Source organism: Vanessa cardui, chromosome 24 (genome assembly GCF_905220365.1).
Source record: "Vanessa cardui chromosome 24, ilVanCard2.1, whole genome shotgun sequence".
Lineage (NCBI taxonomy): Eukaryota > Metazoa > Arthropoda > Insecta > Lepidoptera > Nymphalidae > Vanessa > Vanessa cardui.
Genome location: NC_061146.1, coordinates 9,713,409 through 9,734,742, shown reverse-complemented (window position 1 = coordinate 9,734,742; position 21,334 = coordinate 9,713,409). Strand labels below are relative to the sequence as shown.

At 34.7% G+C, this 21,334-nt stretch overlaps 1 protein-coding gene across 10 annotated transcripts in view; it reads left to right on the top strand.

The window, feature by feature from the left end:
* The first annotated feature begins 83 nt into the window (after positions 1-83).
* LOC124540093 (oxysterol-binding protein-related protein 6-like) overlaps positions 84-21,334 on the top strand; it is a 57,171-nt gene continuing 35,920 nt past the window's right edge. For 5 of the 10 annotated variants that reach the window (XM_047117522.1, XM_047117520.1, XM_047117519.1 and 2 more), the window contains exon 1: positions 16,583-16,821. In XM_047117522.1, the coding sequence (XP_046973478.1) occupies positions 16,785-16,821 (37 nt within the window). In that variant the 5' untranslated portion in view covers positions 16,583-16,784. Of the gene's footprint in view, positions 348-12,277; positions 12,444-16,582; positions 16,822-21,334 lie in introns of those variants that run through there. The other 5 variants (XM_047117514.1, XM_047117517.1, XM_047117518.1 and 2 more) reach the window with 5 other exon arrangements.

Genomic DNA, 21,334 nt, shown 5'->3' with positions numbered 1-21,334 from the left:
AACCATACGAGTCCATGTCAAGCATTAAAAAAACAAGATGTCGCAATGACGTAAAGGCTGACAATTGCAAAAAAAACCTTGACGGTCTGTCGAATAGTCGATCTTTCCTCAATCTTTCAAAATGGTGCTTCATTCTCGCGGGTTTCTTTCTAAATTGAATCAATTATTGTTAAAATGAACACAAATTAAAAGTTGTCAAGTGTAAACATATTGGCACAGTTCAATAAAATTCTAAGTGAAGTGCTGTACGTTAAATTTTGAGGCTAAAATAAATTCGTATGCAACACATACAAAATCAGATTTCATCTGTGATATTAAGATCTGAATTGTTATTTACGGTGTCTTACGTAAGTATTACGCATTTTTTTGTTATTAAACATTGTCTTAAAAGAATAAATATGTCGGAAGTGAAGCGCAGCACATTATTAATATATATTTTTTAAATCCACATAAGGCATTCATTTTCGTAATTTTTGTACAGTATTTACTATGTAATTATTGATAATTAGAATAACTGAGCTAGTGAGGAACCTGTTTTATTCAAGGTTTTTTTACGCATTTTATATTTACGTTTCAGAAAACACTTTTAACCAAAATATCGAGTTATGTATAACGCTTGTCATGCTGTGTTGATAATCGCGGAATATTTACATATTTTTGAATAATTCACCTTGTTAATTATTTTTTAACCATTAAATTTTATTTGAAGGCAGTTAACTGACATTGAGTAAATTAAATTATAAACCATCCTGTTCATAACTTGCAATAAATGCAAGCAATGTAATATAAAATGTTAGGATTTTTGTTTTTAAAATTAAGTATATTTTTAATTACCAAAATTACTTAGCCCATTAAAGAAATAGCTAAAATAAGCTTTTAAAAATTCATATTCTGAGTGAAAATCAACAAATATATAAATAACACAAATTGTAAAGATAAACTTAATAATCATTACAGAAATAACATTTAGGAAAGAGTACATTTGTCCTTTTATAGATAAATTATATCTGAAAGATATGATAACAATAACATTAATTTATTTGACACATTACAGTACTTTACTGATTGGTGGGTCATGTTTTATTATATAGGTAGGCAAACGAGCAATTAGGTCACCTGATTGTAAATGGTGACCATCACTCTTTGATATCAGAGCTGTTAGAAATATTAACCGTTCCTTGTATTGTCAATGCACTACTAACCTTTTAAGTATAGTTAAATATTCCATAATTTACAGTAAGTATATGTATAGATATGGAAATCAAAATAATGGTCAATTTGAAACGAGAACTATATTGTATTGAAATTTATTTAACGCAACTGACATAGTTATGTAAACTATTTTACTTTAAAATCAGTACATATTCCCAATGTATTCTATCAAATTGAGCCGTTGTAAATACTAATACATATTAAAGAAGTGTAGTGATCAAAGCTCTAAAACAATTCTAGTAATGATGAGGGACAATATAAGGCTGTTACTTCTTTTTTTATGTTATAAATATTTTGATATGTGGAATCACTATACTGCAAATAAATATACTCGTAGATATTACTAGTAGCTGCCAGCGGGTTTCGTTGCGATTTATGGTGATGGTTGTCATGTGTCAGGCAAAAAAGTACCCTATTTCCTTTCTTGGATTTCAAGTTTGCTACCGACTGAATTTCATCAAACTCGGTGCAGCGGTTTGGTTGAAATAGCGATGGACATACAGAGTTACTTTCACATTTATAATATTAATAAAGATGTATTGATAATATTAAACAGACTAAACATAGATCATGCATTGTTTGAGTAATACCGTTTGAGTAGGAACCACCCACTCAACTACTAAAACAGCAACAATTTGTATTGTTGTGTTCTAATTTGAAAGGTGAGTGGTTTATGCCAACTCACTTTGCCTTTCATATTGTAAGTGATTCATTGTAATCATAAGCATGAGAGACATAACATCTTAGTTCCCAAGATTGCTGGGGCATTGGTGATATGAGAAGTATTTCTTATAGTTAATCTATGGGCTTTAGTGAACACTTACCATCAGGTGTTCCATATGCTAGTCCGCCTACCAAAAAAACTAGTATGAATAAAATGTGGCACATAAAATCCTTTGAAAATTATTGACAGATGTTTCCATTCTAAAACTTTAGTCTATATGACTTAATTCCAGCTCAAATCTCCGAATTAGCCAATTCAAACAAGATTATTGGTCAGGTTTTTCTCATTAGTAGTCTGAAATTTGGAGATTTGATAGAGTTAACATGAGATGCTTTTAATACCTGGTCCGGCCCTTTAATAATCTGGATCGCTTATCAGATTAAGAAGTAAGGAATAGAGAGTATATCCTTTCTTGCAAATGGACTTGCTGCCGATTTCAATGGAAGTGGGAATAAAAATAAACAAACCTGAAATTTACTTATTTCTTGTAATTTCCTAATAACTCAGCATATTACGCGCTACTAAGAGTTTATCATTAATATTTCTTTAATTATAATAACGCTATCACACTCAGTTAATTATTTCCGCATTAATTTTACTACTAAATTCCGATAAAAGTTTCGTTGACGTTCAAACCGCCATTTTTTTCGCAAATTCATTATGAATATCATAGATAGATCAAGCTCATGATTTTGCGTGAATTTGTGTATCAAATTTTATTCATTTGGTTTTTTCCTATTGTGGCTATATAGTACATATATTGTGAGAAGAATGAGATACATTTGCCCTATAATATCTTGATCAGCATGATATAATTAAGAACATATTCTCTATTTTAAAAAAAATACTACTAATCAGTTTATGGTGCACTTGTGAAAATTAACGAATTTTACTTTTATCTGAATGTTATTGGTCGACGGCAGCCTGTGACGCAATTAATAACCTTTCAGTATTTAGTCAAATTAGTTTGTCTAAAACTGACGGTAAATCTTCAACGTGCGATAATTCTGAATACTCGCGTATCGTTAGCAGTTTATAAATGAGGTTGTATAGAATTAAATCCTAGACGCTGATGTCATAACTTTATTACGTCATCAGTACTTTTCTCAGTCTTTTGTTTCTCAATGAATAAACGATGGTGAAGAACGGTGAAACTCTTGCTAATTACTCTTAGTATAACCTCGTCAGTGTATGGAGTTCAGTTTTAGCAGGTCGATAGGATGGTCTCGGGCTGCGGTACGCATTAGCAAGTATTAGGGGGTGAGGGTGCTTGCGTGATCATTGTTTCGCCCCCTGAGGCGTGCTCCGCTGAGATACGAACATTGCACAGTGTGAGATAGTTATCCTGCGGACTTTTTATGTTAATGCGATCCCTCAGCCTCTCCGAATAATGCTGAAGACGGCTATAATAAAGTTTATGGTGGGTAAATAATATAAAACCCGGATACTTTCTTCCATCAAACATGAAAAGAAATCAAAATCAAAATGTTTCTTATTTAAATTGGCTAATAAAGGCATTTTTGGATCGTCACATTACCTACAATGTTGAATTAAATGCATAGCTACCGGTTCGGAAACTAGATTCTACCGAGAAGAATCGATAAGAATCTCATTAGCTACTCTTTTCCACCATTATAATTAAAGATTATATCACTAAAGTACAATAATTTTTTTATGTATATATATGTGAAATCAATAAATACTAAGTCCACGATTTTTATCTTAAATGCAATCTTCAATTAGGTATGCCTTATTTATCAATGTTTTTATGACATCAGCGTTAATTTATTAATAGACCGAGTTATAAATATCTGTGGAATCTTATTATAGGAACGAATGCCGTGCCCCAGGAAGGATATATTTAATTTACGACGTCGGAAACTAGGTGTTATTGACTTACCTTTTCTCGTCGTATCTATACAAATATTGTCACCGTTCCTTTAGAAAATATTTTATTATGAACGTACATAATATGTACATGTATATTTTATTTATTTGTGATCTGATTTTAATGTTAAAAATGGCATAATGGATAAGTCACCACGTACCATAAGATCTATATAATTTGACGTCCCAAATAAAAGAAACCAAGGTTAAAAGCCAAAGAATGCTGTAACGCATATAAAAATTCAAGGCAATTCTCTGACTGATCAGAAAACGTAATAAAAAAACCATTCGATCGCGTGTGTGACTCACGGAACTACTGTGGGTTCTGAACCCTTTATACCAATACAGTATATTATATACACGCTCATAAGATTGACAGGACACCACCTTTTTAAGGGAACTCATTTAAACCGATTTCATGTACTTTATTCAAGCAGATTCTTGTGCCTAATTTTGATTCCAGTCGTGACGTCAGAAAATGGCAATTCTTATAAAACAAGAAGCGTTTTACGCCTGTTTAAAAGTTAGATATGATATGGAGGAAACCTTCGTCAAATTCCAATTAGCTTTTAAAAATCCACACATATCACTACCGATTATAAAATAAAGTCCTGGCCGCGTTTGTCTGTACGTTCGCGATTAACTCCAAAACAACTGAACGAATTTTTGTGCGGTTTTTTCTAATTGACTGAGGGTTTCATAAGGAAGTCTTAGGTATTGAATTTATTAAGGTTTTTGTCTAAATAAGTTGAAATAGAACGACAAATGTTAAATATGTTGGAAGAAAGCAGAAAAAATATAAATAAAAGGTAAAGTTAAAAAAAAGCTTAAGTCCTTAAGTAAGTTCTTTATAAGGATGGACTCCTTATGAAGGAAGGAATTATTTAAAGTTGGTGGCGTATTGACGATGTAAGGAATAGTTAATATTTCTTACAGCGTCATTGTCTATGGGTGATGGTGACCACTTACCATCAGGTGGCCCATATGCTCGTCCGCCAAACTATTCCACAAAAAAGAGGGTACCCTAGTAGTGTTATCAAATCAGCTTTCGCAAGTCTAGTATGTAAATGCCCTGTTTCGTAGTTTTACTAGATTAGATGAAGTGTTAAAGCTACCGAATTGGAATGCTGATGTTTTCTCTATTAAGAAGAATCTTATAGAAACTCGGTAGTTACCATTTTGTGCATGAATTATGTATGCAAAAATGACGTTAAAAACAAAGGATTTTCATTAATCTTGACATCATTATCGCTTATCAGCTAATCCGACTTAATTATAAGATTATCTTAAGAAAAGAATGCCCGACAAAAACACGAAAAATGCTTTTACCTAGTTGTACTTTTATATGTGGACCGGGAAAGTGCCGGGTACCAGTTTGGCCTCTTTTAAACTTTTCTCGTTCTCCAGAATTACATAACCTACTAAATTTTAAGTAGATCTGATAGGTATCAGATGGTACCCTTTTATATTAATTCATTTGTTTAACTTAATTGCTATTGTACATTAAATTTGTTTTGATTTCTCAGATCTGTTTTTAGGATAAAATCTTTTATAAATTACTTATTAAACTAATACTTTTAAACTCTTCCTTGCCCTCGAATACTCAAAGATATTATTACACTTCGACTATCTAAGTAGTAGTAGTAACAGTTTGTAAATTTCCTCCTGTAAGACCTCCTCTCCCTTTAAGGAGAAGGTTTTGGAACATATTCCACCACGCTGTTCCAATGCGGGTTGGTTGAATGCACATGTGTCAAAATATCGATGAAATTAGACACATGCAGGTTTCCTCACGATGTTTTCCTTCACCGGCGGGCACGAGATGAATTATAAACACAAATTAAGCACATATATATAGTGGTGCTTGGCTGGGTTTGAACCCGAAATCATCGGTTAAGATGCACGCGTTCTAACCACTGGGCCATCTCAGCTCACTATATAAGTAGATAGGGAAAGAGAACTATATTGGACACAAAAAGCAAAATTTAATTAAACTTGTTACGCAAGGGCGACCTTTCAGCATTTATTGAATTAAAAGTTACCGCCCGCAGCTTCACCCGTTCGGGGATGAACCAGGTAACCTCTGTCTTTTAATATTTTCCTGATAACGCGTTTGAAAAATTTCAACGTGACGCGTTTGAAGAATTTAAAGTGTAACTAAGAAAACCAATAATATACCATTCACGTACTGGTTATGTTACGTACGCTAAATCAATAACCTATGTAAGGATAAACAGTATTCACGCCATAGTGAAGTAGTCGAATCGAGTAATCGAAATATATCAGAAACATATCCTAGGTAAATGATAAATATTATGAACTTGCTGAAGCTGCGACTCACCCGCGCGAAATATATAACAACAACAACATCAGCCTGTAAATTACCCACTGCTGGGCTAAGGCCTCCTCTCCCTTTGAGTAGATTTGGAACATATTTCCCTTTCCTTAATTTAAACTTTACCTATATCGCACACCATCGTCCCCATTTTACCCCCTCGAGGAGTGAAATAAAAAGGAACATATGTCCTTTCCCGTTCATCTCCGCACCAAAATTCTAAATCTAAACCTGTCAGTGGTAACCTTAGAAAGATTATAGAGTTATTTTCATTTATAATACAGAGATAGGGTTACCAAAAGGTACGTAAATATACCATTTACTTAAATAGGTGAATGATATTTCTACGTTTCTCTTGGTAGCCCTAACTATTATTACAGTACTGCAAAGAATGATGTCACGATGATATCACTCCGCAGTCGACACCTGATTCACGGTGCTTTGAAATCTCATTAGTGCAGTGGAATAAACAAATAAATGTTTTGTTTTACATAGAGAGTGGCCCGTTGATGTCACATTGCTAGACAAATGTTGCCCCCGCTCCACTACACAAGAAATGGTTCGCAGTTTAACTAAGCTGCACTATGCGTATAATAATTAATGTTTTAGCCATTGTTTTTAATAATAATGTCGCATGCCGCAGAGCCGAGATGGTCCAATGGTTGAACGCGTGCATCTTAACCGATGAGTGCGTGTTAGAACCCAGGCAAGCACCGCTGATTATTCATGTGCCTAATTTGTGTTAATAATGCATCTCGTGCTCGGCGGTGAAGGGAAACGTCGTAAGGAAACCTGCATGTGTCTAATTTCATAGAAATTCTGCCACGTGTGTTCCACCAACTCGTATTGGAACAACGTGATGGAATATGTTCCAAACCTTCTCCTCAAAGGGAGAGGAGGGCTTAGCCCAGTAGTGGAAAATTTACAGGTTGTTGTTGTTGTTTCTGTTGTCGCATGCCTCATAGGTGTAGCCGCTAGATATAAAGCCTCAAATTCCGAAGTTCTGATTACAAGATCGTGGTGATGAAAAGGTTTTTGGATTTTTCTGTCGAAATATTCTTAGTACGAGTCTGCAAGTTGAACGTGTTGTGCTTTGGATAGCACGGAAAGCTGTTAGCTGTTGAATTATTCTAGTTTTGTAGGATATATATTCCGATCGAATTATGAGAGTGAGAAAATTAAAAATGAATTTGTGTTTGTGAAAATAAATTGTACATGAAAACACACTCATGCTCATCCGGATTTGAGACTTCCCAGTTAGATGACGCGTGTATCCATTCTATAGTTTCATCTGATTTAAATAGTATGAATTAAATATAGAATCCTTTACACTTTGTATGCGTAATATAGGTGATTATACTGATGACACAAGATCGACGGAACAAAGTTAAAAATAATTACAGTATTTGCAATCGCGTCCGTTCAATAGAAATTCAGATCTGGGCGGAGAAAAATCATTATCGTGCCACTAGCGGAGATAAATTATTATTAATGAAGATTTAGTGAGCTAGTGTAAGTACAGGGATAATTGACTTTTGTTCCCAAATTTGGTGGTCCATTGGCGATGTATTATGGATTTGTTTTTGGTTCATATTTCAGCACCAATGTCTATCGGGGTAGCGATCACTTACCATCAGATGGCCCATTCGTCTGTCCTTCACGTCCGTCCGTCAACCTATATCATAAAATAAATAAAATAAGCTTTGACTACAATTATTTCGAAATAAGCGTCGAGCACATTGCGAATTCCGCATTTTCCCTTATCACCCTGACAAACCTTTTATTTGCATAATTGCTTCATTTTATTCCTGTAACGTTTTTCGTGTACATTTGTTTTTGTGTAGAATACTTGTTACATACTGCGACCTCCCTCGCGTTTTAGGGTTTGGTCAGATGTTAAATAATAGTAAATTGTCTATGTTCTTCCTTGGAATTCAGACTTCTTCCATACCAAATTTGATCAAAATTGGTTGAGTAGTTTGACCGTGAAAGACAAACAGATAAAGTTACTTTCAACCTTATCATATTAGTATGGATGATCAACATAATTGACTTGAATTAAATGGAAAGTAGAATAGTGAATCGCCCTGGCTTCCCACGGATGTAGTCCTACTACTACATCACACGTACTAACTTGTAAAATAATCTATGCTCATCAACATTGATAATCGACTGGGATTGTCTTTATTTCCCAGATTATAAATTGATATACGTACGAATAGGTTGTGTATATGGGCCACCTGATGGTAAGTGGTCACCATCACCCACAGACAATGACACCGTAAGAAATATTAACTATTGCTTACATCGTCAATGCGCCACCAACCTTGGGAACTAAGATGCTATGTCCCTTATATTATATGTATTATATAGATAGATAGATAGAATATACTTTATTGTACACCACAAACAATAAACTTTACATGGAACTACATTACACATACTACATTAACCAATGAGAAAGCTTTAAGAAAAATAACTTACAATATAGTTCAATATAGAAAAGTAACACTAACTGATAGTCAAAGTAAAGAGCTATCATCTTTGCGAGAAAGTAAACTGAACTTAGAAGAAACAAAGAAAGACACTCAACGGGTTTAATCAAAGACATTTCTTATACTTTGTATTCAAGTGAGACTTCCGTTACACCAAAGATCTCTTCGTTTGTGAACGCATTGGTAATGCGAAATGTGATTTGTATTACATACAGTGCTACCTATGTCTGAAGCTGAGTTAGAACCATTAGGTGGGAGGGCTTTGTACCAACCCAACTGAGTAGGTACCACTCATTTATCGTATATCCTTACGCCAAAATGCAATACTTGGTGTTGCTGTACTTCTCTCAACATCTGATTGTAACTACTTACCATCAAGTGACTTATTTGACCATCCACTTAAATAAAAATTAATAATACAAATCAAGGTTGTTTTCTTGTCCACTTCCTAAAATAAAACATTGTTTCTCACTTCGAATGCATAACAGGCATTTTAAGAAAAACTTGGCCTCGAAACTGGTTGTAAATCTTCACAAATAATACCCAACGTACAGACGTAGAAGTATAACAGTTTTATTATGTATGAATCAACGGACTGTCAACGTTTTGAGCGTCAGCGTCACCTGTACAGCATTGGGCATGAACTCTATTTACACTTACAGAGAATTGTATTGAATATCTGTTGGTATATTTATTTCAGTCCGGCTTTAGATATTGTGTGGCTTCACTAACACGTACGCTAAGCCGCGATTGATGAATTGGAAATCAGAATATTCTTCGCCAGTTCCCGACCAGATTTGAGGACTGGGGTAGGTGTACGATCTACTAATTAACGACAAGGAACTCATTGGTTACTGGTTTGTACCAATTGCATTATGTATTATTGTAATTAAATATATTTAAATTATACTGTGTCTTGTACTTGGTCCCAATGATAAGAACAGATGCATCTTAACAAAAAAAATGCTTATTTTGTATTTATAATTCATCTTGTGCACGGTAATGAAAACATCGTAAGGTCTGCATGCGTCTAATTACAATGAAATTCTTTATGGAACTGCGTGGTGGAATAAGGTACAAAACATTAAAAAGGTCGTAGAAAAGAACCTAGCGATGGGCTGGTGATACATTAACAAGCTATTTTTTATCGAGTGATAATCAATTTATCACGGGTTTACCATGAAGGTTTTATTTATTTATTGGGCAAGCTAATGTCCTGATCGGTATCACAAACACCCGATATATACACGTATCATATAAAGTTTTCTTGTACCATATTAGAACGATAATCGATGAAATTGTGAAGCCAAATCTACTAAAACTATCTGAACTATTACTTATCTGGCAGACGGCCATCCCTAATGTGTATTTTCAACAATATTGTTCCCAAAACAAACTATATGGCTACGTCGCTAGCTTCACTTTTTTATCGTACTAGCTGTGCCGCGCGGTTTCGTCTTTAAATTCCTGGTGAAAAATATTCTGTTCGGTAATAATAATTTTCATACATATATTATTCCCGGTCGCATATGTCGTATTCGAGACACCATAAAACGTAGTTTTAAGGACAGACTACCTCCGTGGTCGAGTGGTGTGTACACCGGGTTTCATGGGTACGCCACTCCGAGGTCCCGGTTTCGATTCCCGGCTGAGTCGATGTAGATTATTAATTATTAGTTTTCTAAGTTGCCTTGTGTCTGGGTGTTTGTGGTACCGTCGTTACTTCAGATTTTCCATAACACAAGTGCTTTAGCTACTTACATTGGGATCAGAGTAATATATGTGATGTTGTCTCAAAGACAAAGGATTTTTTTAGTGCCTTAACCCGCGTAAGCAGAACATTTATCCTTATCATCAAAATCGAATGAATAGTTTAGAAACATTTATAAAGAGAAAGAAAATAAATCGATTACAACACAGACTCATTTTTTCATTTCTGGATTTTGAAGGAATGACCAGAAAATGTACGATGACACAAATACTAATAAATACTTACGAATCAAATGGTGTAACCATTGGTTGAGCTATTCCATAACAGCAAACTCAAATCTCACCGCAGAACACGATCGTGAAACTATAATTTTATTAAATAGCCATAGATATTGGGTTGCCAACCATCGCCAATGTGCCAATAACCAACCTTGGGGTTGTATATATATTACCTGTACTTAATAGTTCACTCGTCCTTGAAACCATGATATGTCAAAAAATATAACACCTAGTAACTTGAAATTTGCTAGGTAGGTTATAGGATAAAGACATCCACTAAGAATTGTAATTTCAAACCAGGGGTTCGAACATAGGTTAACATTTTGTTTTGTATTTCCGTAAAAACGCACGTTCAACTATTTCTATATCAAAAAAATCAAAAATCAAAATCAAAATAAACTTTATTCGAGTGGGCTTTTACAAGCACTTTTGAATCGTCATATAACAATTAAGTGAAGTTACCACCGGTTCGGAAAGCAGATTCTACCGAGAAGAACCGGCAAGAAACTCAGTAGTTACTCTTTTTCAACATTTAAAAAAAATATAGTCATGTTAGTTAATACAATTATTTAAATTAATATATCCTGCCTGGAAGTCAACAGGTATTAATTCCACGCTTTTTTATCATTTACAAAATCTTGTATCGAATAATACGCCTTTTTTACCAATGTATTTTTTATAAACGATTTGAATTTACGAGACGGCAATGTTAAAAATGTCTGCGGAATTTTATCATAGAAATGGATATTATATGTACCCAGACGGGCTACTATTTCAGTGTAGCGCAGTTCAAATAATGCTCCAACTGTTTATTGGTTTATCCACGGTGCATTCATGGTTCACTATCAGTAATAGTATCACTCAGATCATGCTAAGTAACGCAAATTGCGTAGATCCATTCCTGCTTGCCACTTGTAGCACTTCGTAATTTAAACTAAGCAGTTTACTTTATTTAACTTCCAATGAATTTAATTATGTTTGCTAATTACCAGTGTTAATTAATATGTGCTTAACCAGATATGCGCCGGCCCTTATTAAATGATTTCGCGCCGTGATAACTTCGCTTGGTCGCGTGGTGGTGTGTCCGATGCTTAATATTACTCATTATTATTGTTTATATTCTGTACCAGCGTTACTGTAACGTTTACATTAAGTCTGATTGACAATTTAGTAGGTATATGCAGCATTTAATTGTTTAAAAATGAGTATGTAATTTAGTGTAGTCTGTCAAGATTTGATGATTTGTCATTCTTATTAATGTGTGTTCATATTTTAATAAATATACATTACTTTGTATTTTTCTTTTACACCGTCTTCTCCGAATTTTCTTCAAAAATTATATCTCTGAGAAATCAACGATATTTCCTTAATACTCAAAGTTCTCATCTCCGGCTACGAAATGCCCGAAAAGACTCGCCGAATTTGCTGAAAATGCTGACATACGTCGTAAGACATGTTTGTCGGCGACAAATATGTCGATCCGACATTTTGTTGACGGATAAATTGATACATTTCAATCTTATCGTCAAGATAAACGCTATCAATATACGAACTTTTTAGTTCTATTTCTTTAGTACTGTCGGTTAAACTTGTGTGAAAAACAGTGATTTAAAAAAAAATATATTGATTTAACAAAAAAGTTCCGCAGTCTATAAAGTTTTGTTTTTAATTCATTGCGAAAGTGTTTGTGCCAAGTTTTAAATAATAGTAGAAGGACGGAATCAATACGGAGTGACTCTGTTTTGGGTCAGAGAACTAGGGCATTAGTAATGTACCTTCAAGGACGGACAGACGTGTAACGGTGACTGACCTCAGAATAATAACAATGACTTTGAATCAACTGGCTTTAAGATAACAATTAAGATGACAATATTTATCTTAAAAAATATTAATTATATTTCCTATATAATTTTAAAATTTAAGAATTATAAAATAAAAACGCAAGCATAATATAACGTTATTGGTCTGTTTATGACGTCATTTACTATGAAACAAAAAGTTTAAAAATACCCATTTTTATGTACCGTGGGATTTTTACAAAACCATAATATTTAATAAAACTTCCTAGTTTATTATATTAATGTTTTTATTAAAATTGCATTTAAATTTAAACTAATGATCTTCCTTGTAATTACAATAATTAGTTATTACAAAAATAGATCATTTGTGCTAAGACACTAACGACTTTGTATAGAGGTCTAACTACATACTTTCCTATGGTGTCAACTGGGTGGGTTTTACGGAAATATATGTATATACTAATATTACACAATCAGTATCGTGCCAAGCGATCTAAGCGACCCTACTGCAGTGCTATTCGTTAAGAACTGTATATATCTACCTCATGAAACGTTGAAAACCGACTTTTATTGCGGTCCGTTAGATTTATATTAAATGAATCGTTGCTTTACATCACTCATTTACTTCTGAGTTATGAGAAACAAGCTCTTAAAGTCATTGCTATGGTTTTAATCCTCCCAGGATTGCCAAGCGTCCTGATAAAGCCGATAATACATATATAACTAGAGTAGTTACGACATTGTCACTGGGTGTGATACAAGTCGTAAAATTCTCTGCTAAACCCTTTTGCGCTGGGTAAACGCGTTAGGCGTTTCCCCCAAGTGGTGGAAGTGAGGGGATATGTGGGACTCCGAGTGCGCCCAGATTCACCGGAATACTCACTAAAACCAGTGGTACACTCTTTTGTTTGGCGGGCAATGAGATCGCTTTCGCATGTTGCCGTTACGAATGTTAAGAATCTGCATAAGGATTCAAAATACACGCGTTCTAAGCCTGAGAACTTGTGAGACTGAATCTGGAATTGAACACTATCTACGTTTGGAGGAATGATAGTGTGCCATATATCATACGTCATACACTCAAGCGCAGACGGGTACTGTTGGAAGAAGGGATGGAGGCTCTTGAAAGTGAGTCCGGTCAAATTAGACAATGCCTGACTTTTGAATATCATTTAAATCATTTAACATCCGTTTTCAAGGAAAAATAACCTTTACATTTCTAGCGAAAAAAGAAAAAAGATTTTTTTTTCAATAAATATCAAAAAATCTTTAATAATGTACGACAGGTGTTTATCTGACTGACCAGCTCTTAGCTTTATGATATTTCGTACTCGTGTATGAAATAACAAAGAATCTAGTCCAAAAAGTTTTATAAAATGAAATTTTCAATAATCATATCTCCCAACACTCAAATATTTTATATTAATTGGCCGTTTGCCAGTCCTACCTAAAACTAATAAAAAAAGGTCTTACAAATTCCAGTAGCAAAGGTAATAATAATAAACTAAGTAATAAGATTATACCGCTCCGCTCCTTTTTTAAAATTAGAACGAGACTTAAGTAATTAACACCAATCATTCCCCCCCTAAATTCAATATGGCGATTGATTCCGGCCATTTTGAATTTAGATTATCAAGAGTCCCCTCGTAATATTGCAACATTCACTCGACTGCATAGAATCAGTAACACTTTTATAGGCCAATGTATATGGATTTTGAAAGGATCCCAGAAAGCGTAAAAATTTACTCAACCACAGCCTATAAATTTCCCACTCCTAGGCGAATGATTCTTCTCCCTTTGAGGATAAGGTTTGGAATATATTCCACCACGATGTTCCAATTCGGGTTGGTGGAATAGACACGTGGCAGAATTTCTATGAAGTTAGACATATGCAGATTTACTGACGATGATTCCCTTCACCACACAAATGAAACACATGAATATTCAGTGGTGCTTGCCTGGGTTTGAACCCCTAATCCTCGGTTGAGATGCACGCGTTATAATAAATGGGCCACAACGTCTGTTTCAAAAATTGACTCGCTAAATGTATAAAAATTTGAAAGCCACGTTTGAATGTCAAAGCTCACAGTGCAGTTAGTGAGTTCATGGATGATGCATCAGTTGAGGATGAAAATTTCGCTGTCTGTCTATTTTTTTTAACTTTGCAAAATTTTTGAACAAATACAAAAATAGACGAAAATGCTATGGAGTTTCTCTCAACGGTTCTTGTTAAGTTAGGGCACTTTTATTTTCCTAAACGGTGAGGTTATACTTGGCCTATCAATTAGTGTTTGCTAGTTTTTCCAATTTAAATTAGTTACATTGATGTGAAATATCTACTGGGCCATTTAATTTTGACCTATCGACGTGTGACGTTACGACAAACGGTGTGTCGTTCTCTAACGCTGCCACAACCAATAATAACCCCCCACTTTTCCCAATCTCGTCGCTTTCTACTCCTTCGTCTGCGTGGGAAACTTCACAGCGACGTCACTACATATTATAAAACAAATTCCCCCTGCCTGTCTGTGTGTTCGCGATGAACTCCAAAACTACTGAACGGTTTTTCATGCGGTTTTCACTAATAGACAGAGGGATCCATAAGGTTTAGGCGTATAATTTATTAAGGCTTCTGTGAAAATAATTGAAAATAGAACGTCAATTCTTAAACATGCCAGAAAGCAAACAACTCGTGCAAAGCCGGGATGGGCCGCTAGTATTTCCATATAAACAAAAATGTACTTTCCCAAAGAAACTCTAGTTTTTATTGATAATACTGCACATTTACTGATAAGTACATGATATAATTAATCGATAATGATTCGTTATCAATTAAATAATTTAATTACTAGATAATGACTTTTAAATTTGTTGTGACTCATTTATTAGGTGCATAATTTTTTACAAGTATTAACTTAGTTTTTGTCTTCTTCCTGTTTGTGGTACCTGATTTAAGAAAGAGAGAGATCATGTTTCTATTCAAATTAATTTATTCTGTGGTATATTACACTTAATATTACACTTATCAATGGACAAAGTAAAATCTACCACAACTATATATGTGTTACCATACCACCACCTAACCTACCACCTAAATCACCTAATATACCACCTATATTATGCAAAATGTCTACTAGACGGTGGTGTCAAACATCCTTTATTCATTACAGTTACCTATTGATTGACAAATGACAAATGTTCGAAAATATGGATGGAAAGATACCCAGCGACGTTTTTTGTCAACTTTATTATTTACTTTTCAATATGAAAAGAAATAGCAATTAGCAAGTGTGTGCCTAAGTTCGTTCTACCTTGACTCTCATAATTCAATACAAAACGTGATTTCCGAATTGCCAGTAACACGCTGCCAACTTCCCAATCTGCTACAATAAATTTCATGGCGAAATCCAGTTTTTTTGGTCCGACTAATAGTTGTCCCAAGACTTCGTATCTGCAAGCCTAATTCAATTTTAATAATGTATATAAAATCCTAATTTCCTTAACATACATGATTGGCCAAATCTTGGCTTTTACGTGCCTTGTAGAACTTCAAAAAGGATTATGTAAAAGTCACAAAAGCTGAGTGTCGGCGAACTATGACGTCATATCACATTTATCCTTTATAGCATTGACTCGGATAACGCTTAACGTAGGGTTGCTGGATCGCCGGAAAATTTGGGAAACAAAACACAGCATTTAACAAAATAGATTTGAAATATATCAGATAAGTTTACATGAGCCAGATCTTTTTTAAATGTAAGCAAATTAAAAATAGTTGGTGGTATACCGTCCAAAAACTCATTCAAAAAGAATATTTTGTTCTTGTTCGACCCACAACACTCAAATTTATCATCATAAGTTTTTTGAGTCAATATAAAATCAAGTATCTGTGATTTCATTAAATATAAAACACAATAGTCTTCAATTTAATAATACCACCACAATTAAAAGTTTAAAGTGACGTATTATAAATCCTCTAAGAAGTAGCGCGCACTGGTAACTTTTGTCACGGTGACTGTTTCGTCACCCTTGTCAAATCTGTGAATATGTACAGATGCAGACACAAATGTCACGTCGTAATGTAAGCGCACCTCCATACATATTCATGTACTCGACAAGAGTGACGAAACAGTCAACGTGACAAAAGTTACCAGTGCGCGCTAGTTCTAATAGTATCCGACGATAGCCTCAAAGTTGATAAAAGGTTATGTCGCCTAAAATCCAAGACTCCATCAGATTGCTGATAGCCCTAGTTAAACATGACCTAATACTAAGTCTCCGTTTTCTAAAACAATAGCTACACGTGTAGATTTTAACCTGTGCAAGTGTTGGAACTTATCACAATGAAGTTCAGGAATCCCGTCGCCTTGTCTGCCTTAGGTATGTGTTCTTATACCCTAGCCATATTATGCCCATACCACATTATGTCCCTTCTTGAATTATATTGAAAAAAAAAAAGTTGTAAATATTTAGTATAATTCATTTCGTATGGGGCAGTGAAGAAAAACATCGTAAGGAAATCCACGTGTGTCAGAATTGTATCTTCCAAATATGTATTCTTCAGCTTGCATTGGAGCACCGCCAAGCGTTCTCCTCAAAAAGGATATGAGAACAAAGCTTTTTTCGGTTACGCGTGTACAGTTGGTGCATATATTCTACCGCCAACTAGAAATACTTCATATTAATGTTCTAGTTTGAAGGAAGAGTGAGCGATTAAATGTGACATCGATTCGAAGAAGTTTGGCAACTCTTTTCTTTGTCACACCCCTAGAAAATTGAGTTCTCTACCAAAACACATGTGCCTCTTTTTATAACCTGGGTTCCTTTAAATGAGACGTGAAGAAGCATTGTCCTTCATTATCTCTGACTGTACTGCCTGACAGTCACTGACTCTAATACCATCAGGTGGTAAGTGGTATTAGAGTCAGTGGTAGTACGCATAACAAGTTATTCCCAAAATTGCTGGCGTTTTGATTTTATGAAGAATGATTTATATTTCCTTAATTACCCATCTCTAACAGCGGTGGCCACATACCATCAAATGGTTAATTAATAGTACACGAAGCTATTTAATAAATAATATTGTAAGGCTTCGTGACTGCCTCAGCAGTGTTGCGTTTAAGAACTGTTTGATAGAATGAATTTGCACTTTTTTAATTATTTTCCTCTTAATCTATAATGGATCTAAATTGGTACTAGAGGCCGCATCACTAATGGGCCCTTGAACATAAGAATCGTCATTAACGTATGATAATTAATGTTCCAGGAATTCATAATTCAAGTATTTAAAAGGTTTTAACGATTAGACTTCGTTTTAGATTCAGAATCTTTTTTTTATGGTATAGTTTGCGGACGAGCATATGGGCCAACTGATGATAAGTGGTCACCATCACCCATAGACAATGAAGCTGTAAGAAATGTGAACTATTATTTCAACCGTCAATGCGCCACCAACCTTGGGAACTAAGATGTTATGTCGCTTGTGCCTGTAGTTACACTGGCTCACTCACCCTTCAGACCGGAACACAACAATACTCAGTACTGTTATTTGGCGGTAGAATAACTGATCAGTTGGTGGTACCTACCCAGATGGGCTTGCACAAAGCCCTACCACCAAGTTATCTAGACAAAGAATATATATAACCAGAGAATCTGTCTGTTTAAACGCTTTTGATCTCATCATTTGCGTTACTATTTATTAAGAAAGGTTTTTATTTAAGCAAACCCGTCTGCGTTAATATCCTCATCATATATTCGATCGTAAAAGTACAGTCAGAGTAAAAAAAAACTCAGTTTTCAAATTCATTCCTTTATCAATTCTTAAACTCTTAGTACCTTTTGAATATAAAAGTCATTGCTTGGTAAAGCAGATTATCGCTCATACTGAGCACACGAAAATAGATCTTAAGGTGACGAACCTTTTCTTACCCCGACTGTACAATATTTAGTATACTTTTAATAAGCATAGAGGATATAACAAATGTTTAAAAAGGTTCCATCTTGGATAGATAATTCAAACTTTTGTCATACACTTTTTCTTATGAGGATAATTTATTAATTTAAAAATCTGAATAGCTCAATGTCATACGGGCTCCAGAAACCTTGTGCTATTATTACATACATACCGAGCTATTTGATACTTCCATTCAATATAAATATATGCTAATAGAATCGAGGTTACAAGACGAATATTAAGAATGTTTTGTTTCAAAATTGAAGTAAAATAAAATTTAAATAGAACTAATTATAACGAATGAATCGCGTATATTAATTATTTTTAAACATCCCGACGACTTTGCAGTGTTCGTGGTCACGGGTAGACCCGTGACCACGAACACTGCAAAGTGCTCGAAACGTCGGGATGTTTAAAAATAATAATTAGTTTTATTTAAATGTGTAATAATCGCGAAAATTTAAGACAACATTAAAATAAAATTTTATTAACGATTCTTATAAACATATGTTTTTGATGTCAAACAATATCATCAAAATTATATGTATTCCAAGCTAGAGCTTGAATAGGAGTCCTTTGCCCATAGCTTGCCTAGAAGAAATCACTGCTTTAACGGTGAAGCCGCATTTTACAACCCATGCAACTTTCAAAACCTTTATATAATTTGTATTTTTTGGAGTGGAATGATGCATATTTGTGTATAGTCGTGTGCAGATGTTAAAATTCCATAAAAAGAAATCTTAACTATTGTCAAAATATGTTTATTTGTGTGTGGCTTAACTACCCAAACAATCATTAAATTTTTCAAAAAATGTTGTCAGAAGTAAAGGAAGGGTATATAATACCTGAAGACATAAATAAATACCTGACACCCGTCCCCTCCCCTAACAAGTGGTCGAAACCGCAGGCACTAGTTTCAAATAAAAATTACAAAAATATGATAAATGTGAAAAATTATACTTGTGACAACTCTGAATATAGTTTCATTACAATGTCGAATGCTGAGGGCGAGGCATCATTATAAAACAGATGATAAAAAAGCCGTATAGCCTATTCAATAGAAGGAAAAAAGATAAACAAACTCAGATTTATGTAATTCATGCGGCCTGCTAATAACTCAGCTACATTGTGCAATACTAAGAGTTTTTGATCAATATATGTATATAAAAAAAAGTAAAGTAACAGCCCGTAAATTCCCATTGCTGGGCTAACGCCTCCTCTGCCATTAAGGAGACAGGGTCTGAAACATATTCCACCACGCTGTTCCAATGCGGGTTAGTAGAATGCACACGTGACGGAATTTCGATGAAATTAGACACATGCAGTCTTCTTCACGATGTATTATTCCTTCACCGCCGAGCACGAGATGAATTATAAACACAAATTAAGCACATATATATAGTGGTGCTTGCCTGGGTTTGTACCCGCAATCATCGGTTAAGATGCACGAGTTGTAACCACTGGGCCATCACAGCTTCATATATCTTTGTTTATAATACACAACTACTTTTTTCTACTTTAATATTATTTTCAAAATTCATAACAGTTTTTCGACGTTCAAAATCGCCATTTTTCGCAAATCCATAGTGAAAACCACAGAATAAACAAGCCCTCGACCAATATGGCGTTAGTATGCTTTGTACGTGTGTGTGCGTACGTGTGCGTGCGTGCGTGCGTGCGTGCGTGCATGCGTGTGTTTACAATGTGCATACACAAATTACTATTTTTTAAGTTACACTTGTTTTGGCGCCTTATAAAAAGCTCTTAAATAAACACATTTTTTTGCGCTTATATTGCACATTGCATCCGTGCAAAGCCGGGGCGGGTCGCTAGTAAGAAATAAAGTCGTATTCCGCCGGCTGTAGGCTTAGATCTATTACACTACGCAACAGATTTTATCGCGGTTCATCAATAAACAGAGTGTTTCAAGAGGAAGGTTTATATGAATAATGCATACGTTTTGTAGCAGAGAAAAGCCGAGAATTTAACTTTATATAATTTTCCTTTTTATATTTGTTCTTCTGAAAAATGTATTCTTCTGATATCTGAAAGTATTTTTTGGTAGGTTTGTCGACCTGCGTGGTCGAGTGGTGTACCGGTTTTCATGGGTACGCCACTCCGAGGTCCCGGGTTCGCCCGGCCGAGTCGATGTAGATTGTCATTAATTTTCTATGTTGTCTTGGGTCTGGGTGTTTGTGGTACCGTCGTTACATCTGATTTCCTGAGTATGTTTAATTTTTGCATCATGCATATGGGGGTTAAAATTACTGCAAACAGTCACCCCTATCACCTCCTAACGGATATACGTCGATTTACCAATAACCCTGTATATATAGGATAAACGCATTACGCGCTTCCCCGACGCGATTTAAAGTGGGGGGGACGACTCCTCAGAGCCCTGGAGGCCGAGTGCGCCCAAGTACGCGGGTTTTACCCACTAATATATATTTTAAACGTTTTAGTGAATCGTCGATTAAAATATATATGTAGTAAATCATGATTTTAATTTTAATCACAAGCCTTATCAACAAAATATTTAAACACATCAATAAAAATATTGACTCGTAAATCTTTTATCGTTTACTATCCGAACTGTGGCTTTGGTTTTTTTTTTAATATTATCACGTTTTGGTCGAAGGCCACTACATATAATACATTTATCTATTTTTTATACAATGAAGTTCGTTTACGCGTCTCAATACTGGGCTGGCATAAATCGTCACGAAAGAAACAAGCGTTAGTTAATTATTAAAGAGAAGAAGGCTTCTTCTCTTTCTTTTTAACCGACTTCTAAAAAAAGGAAGTTATCAATTCGACTTTTATGTATGTTATTAGAATTTAATTATATTTGATTGTGATGTTCCATTTAGGCTTCCAAGCACGTGTGCTTAATTTCGTAAGTATGTTTTTGTCCATTAATTTGTCGAAAACTAAAAGTCG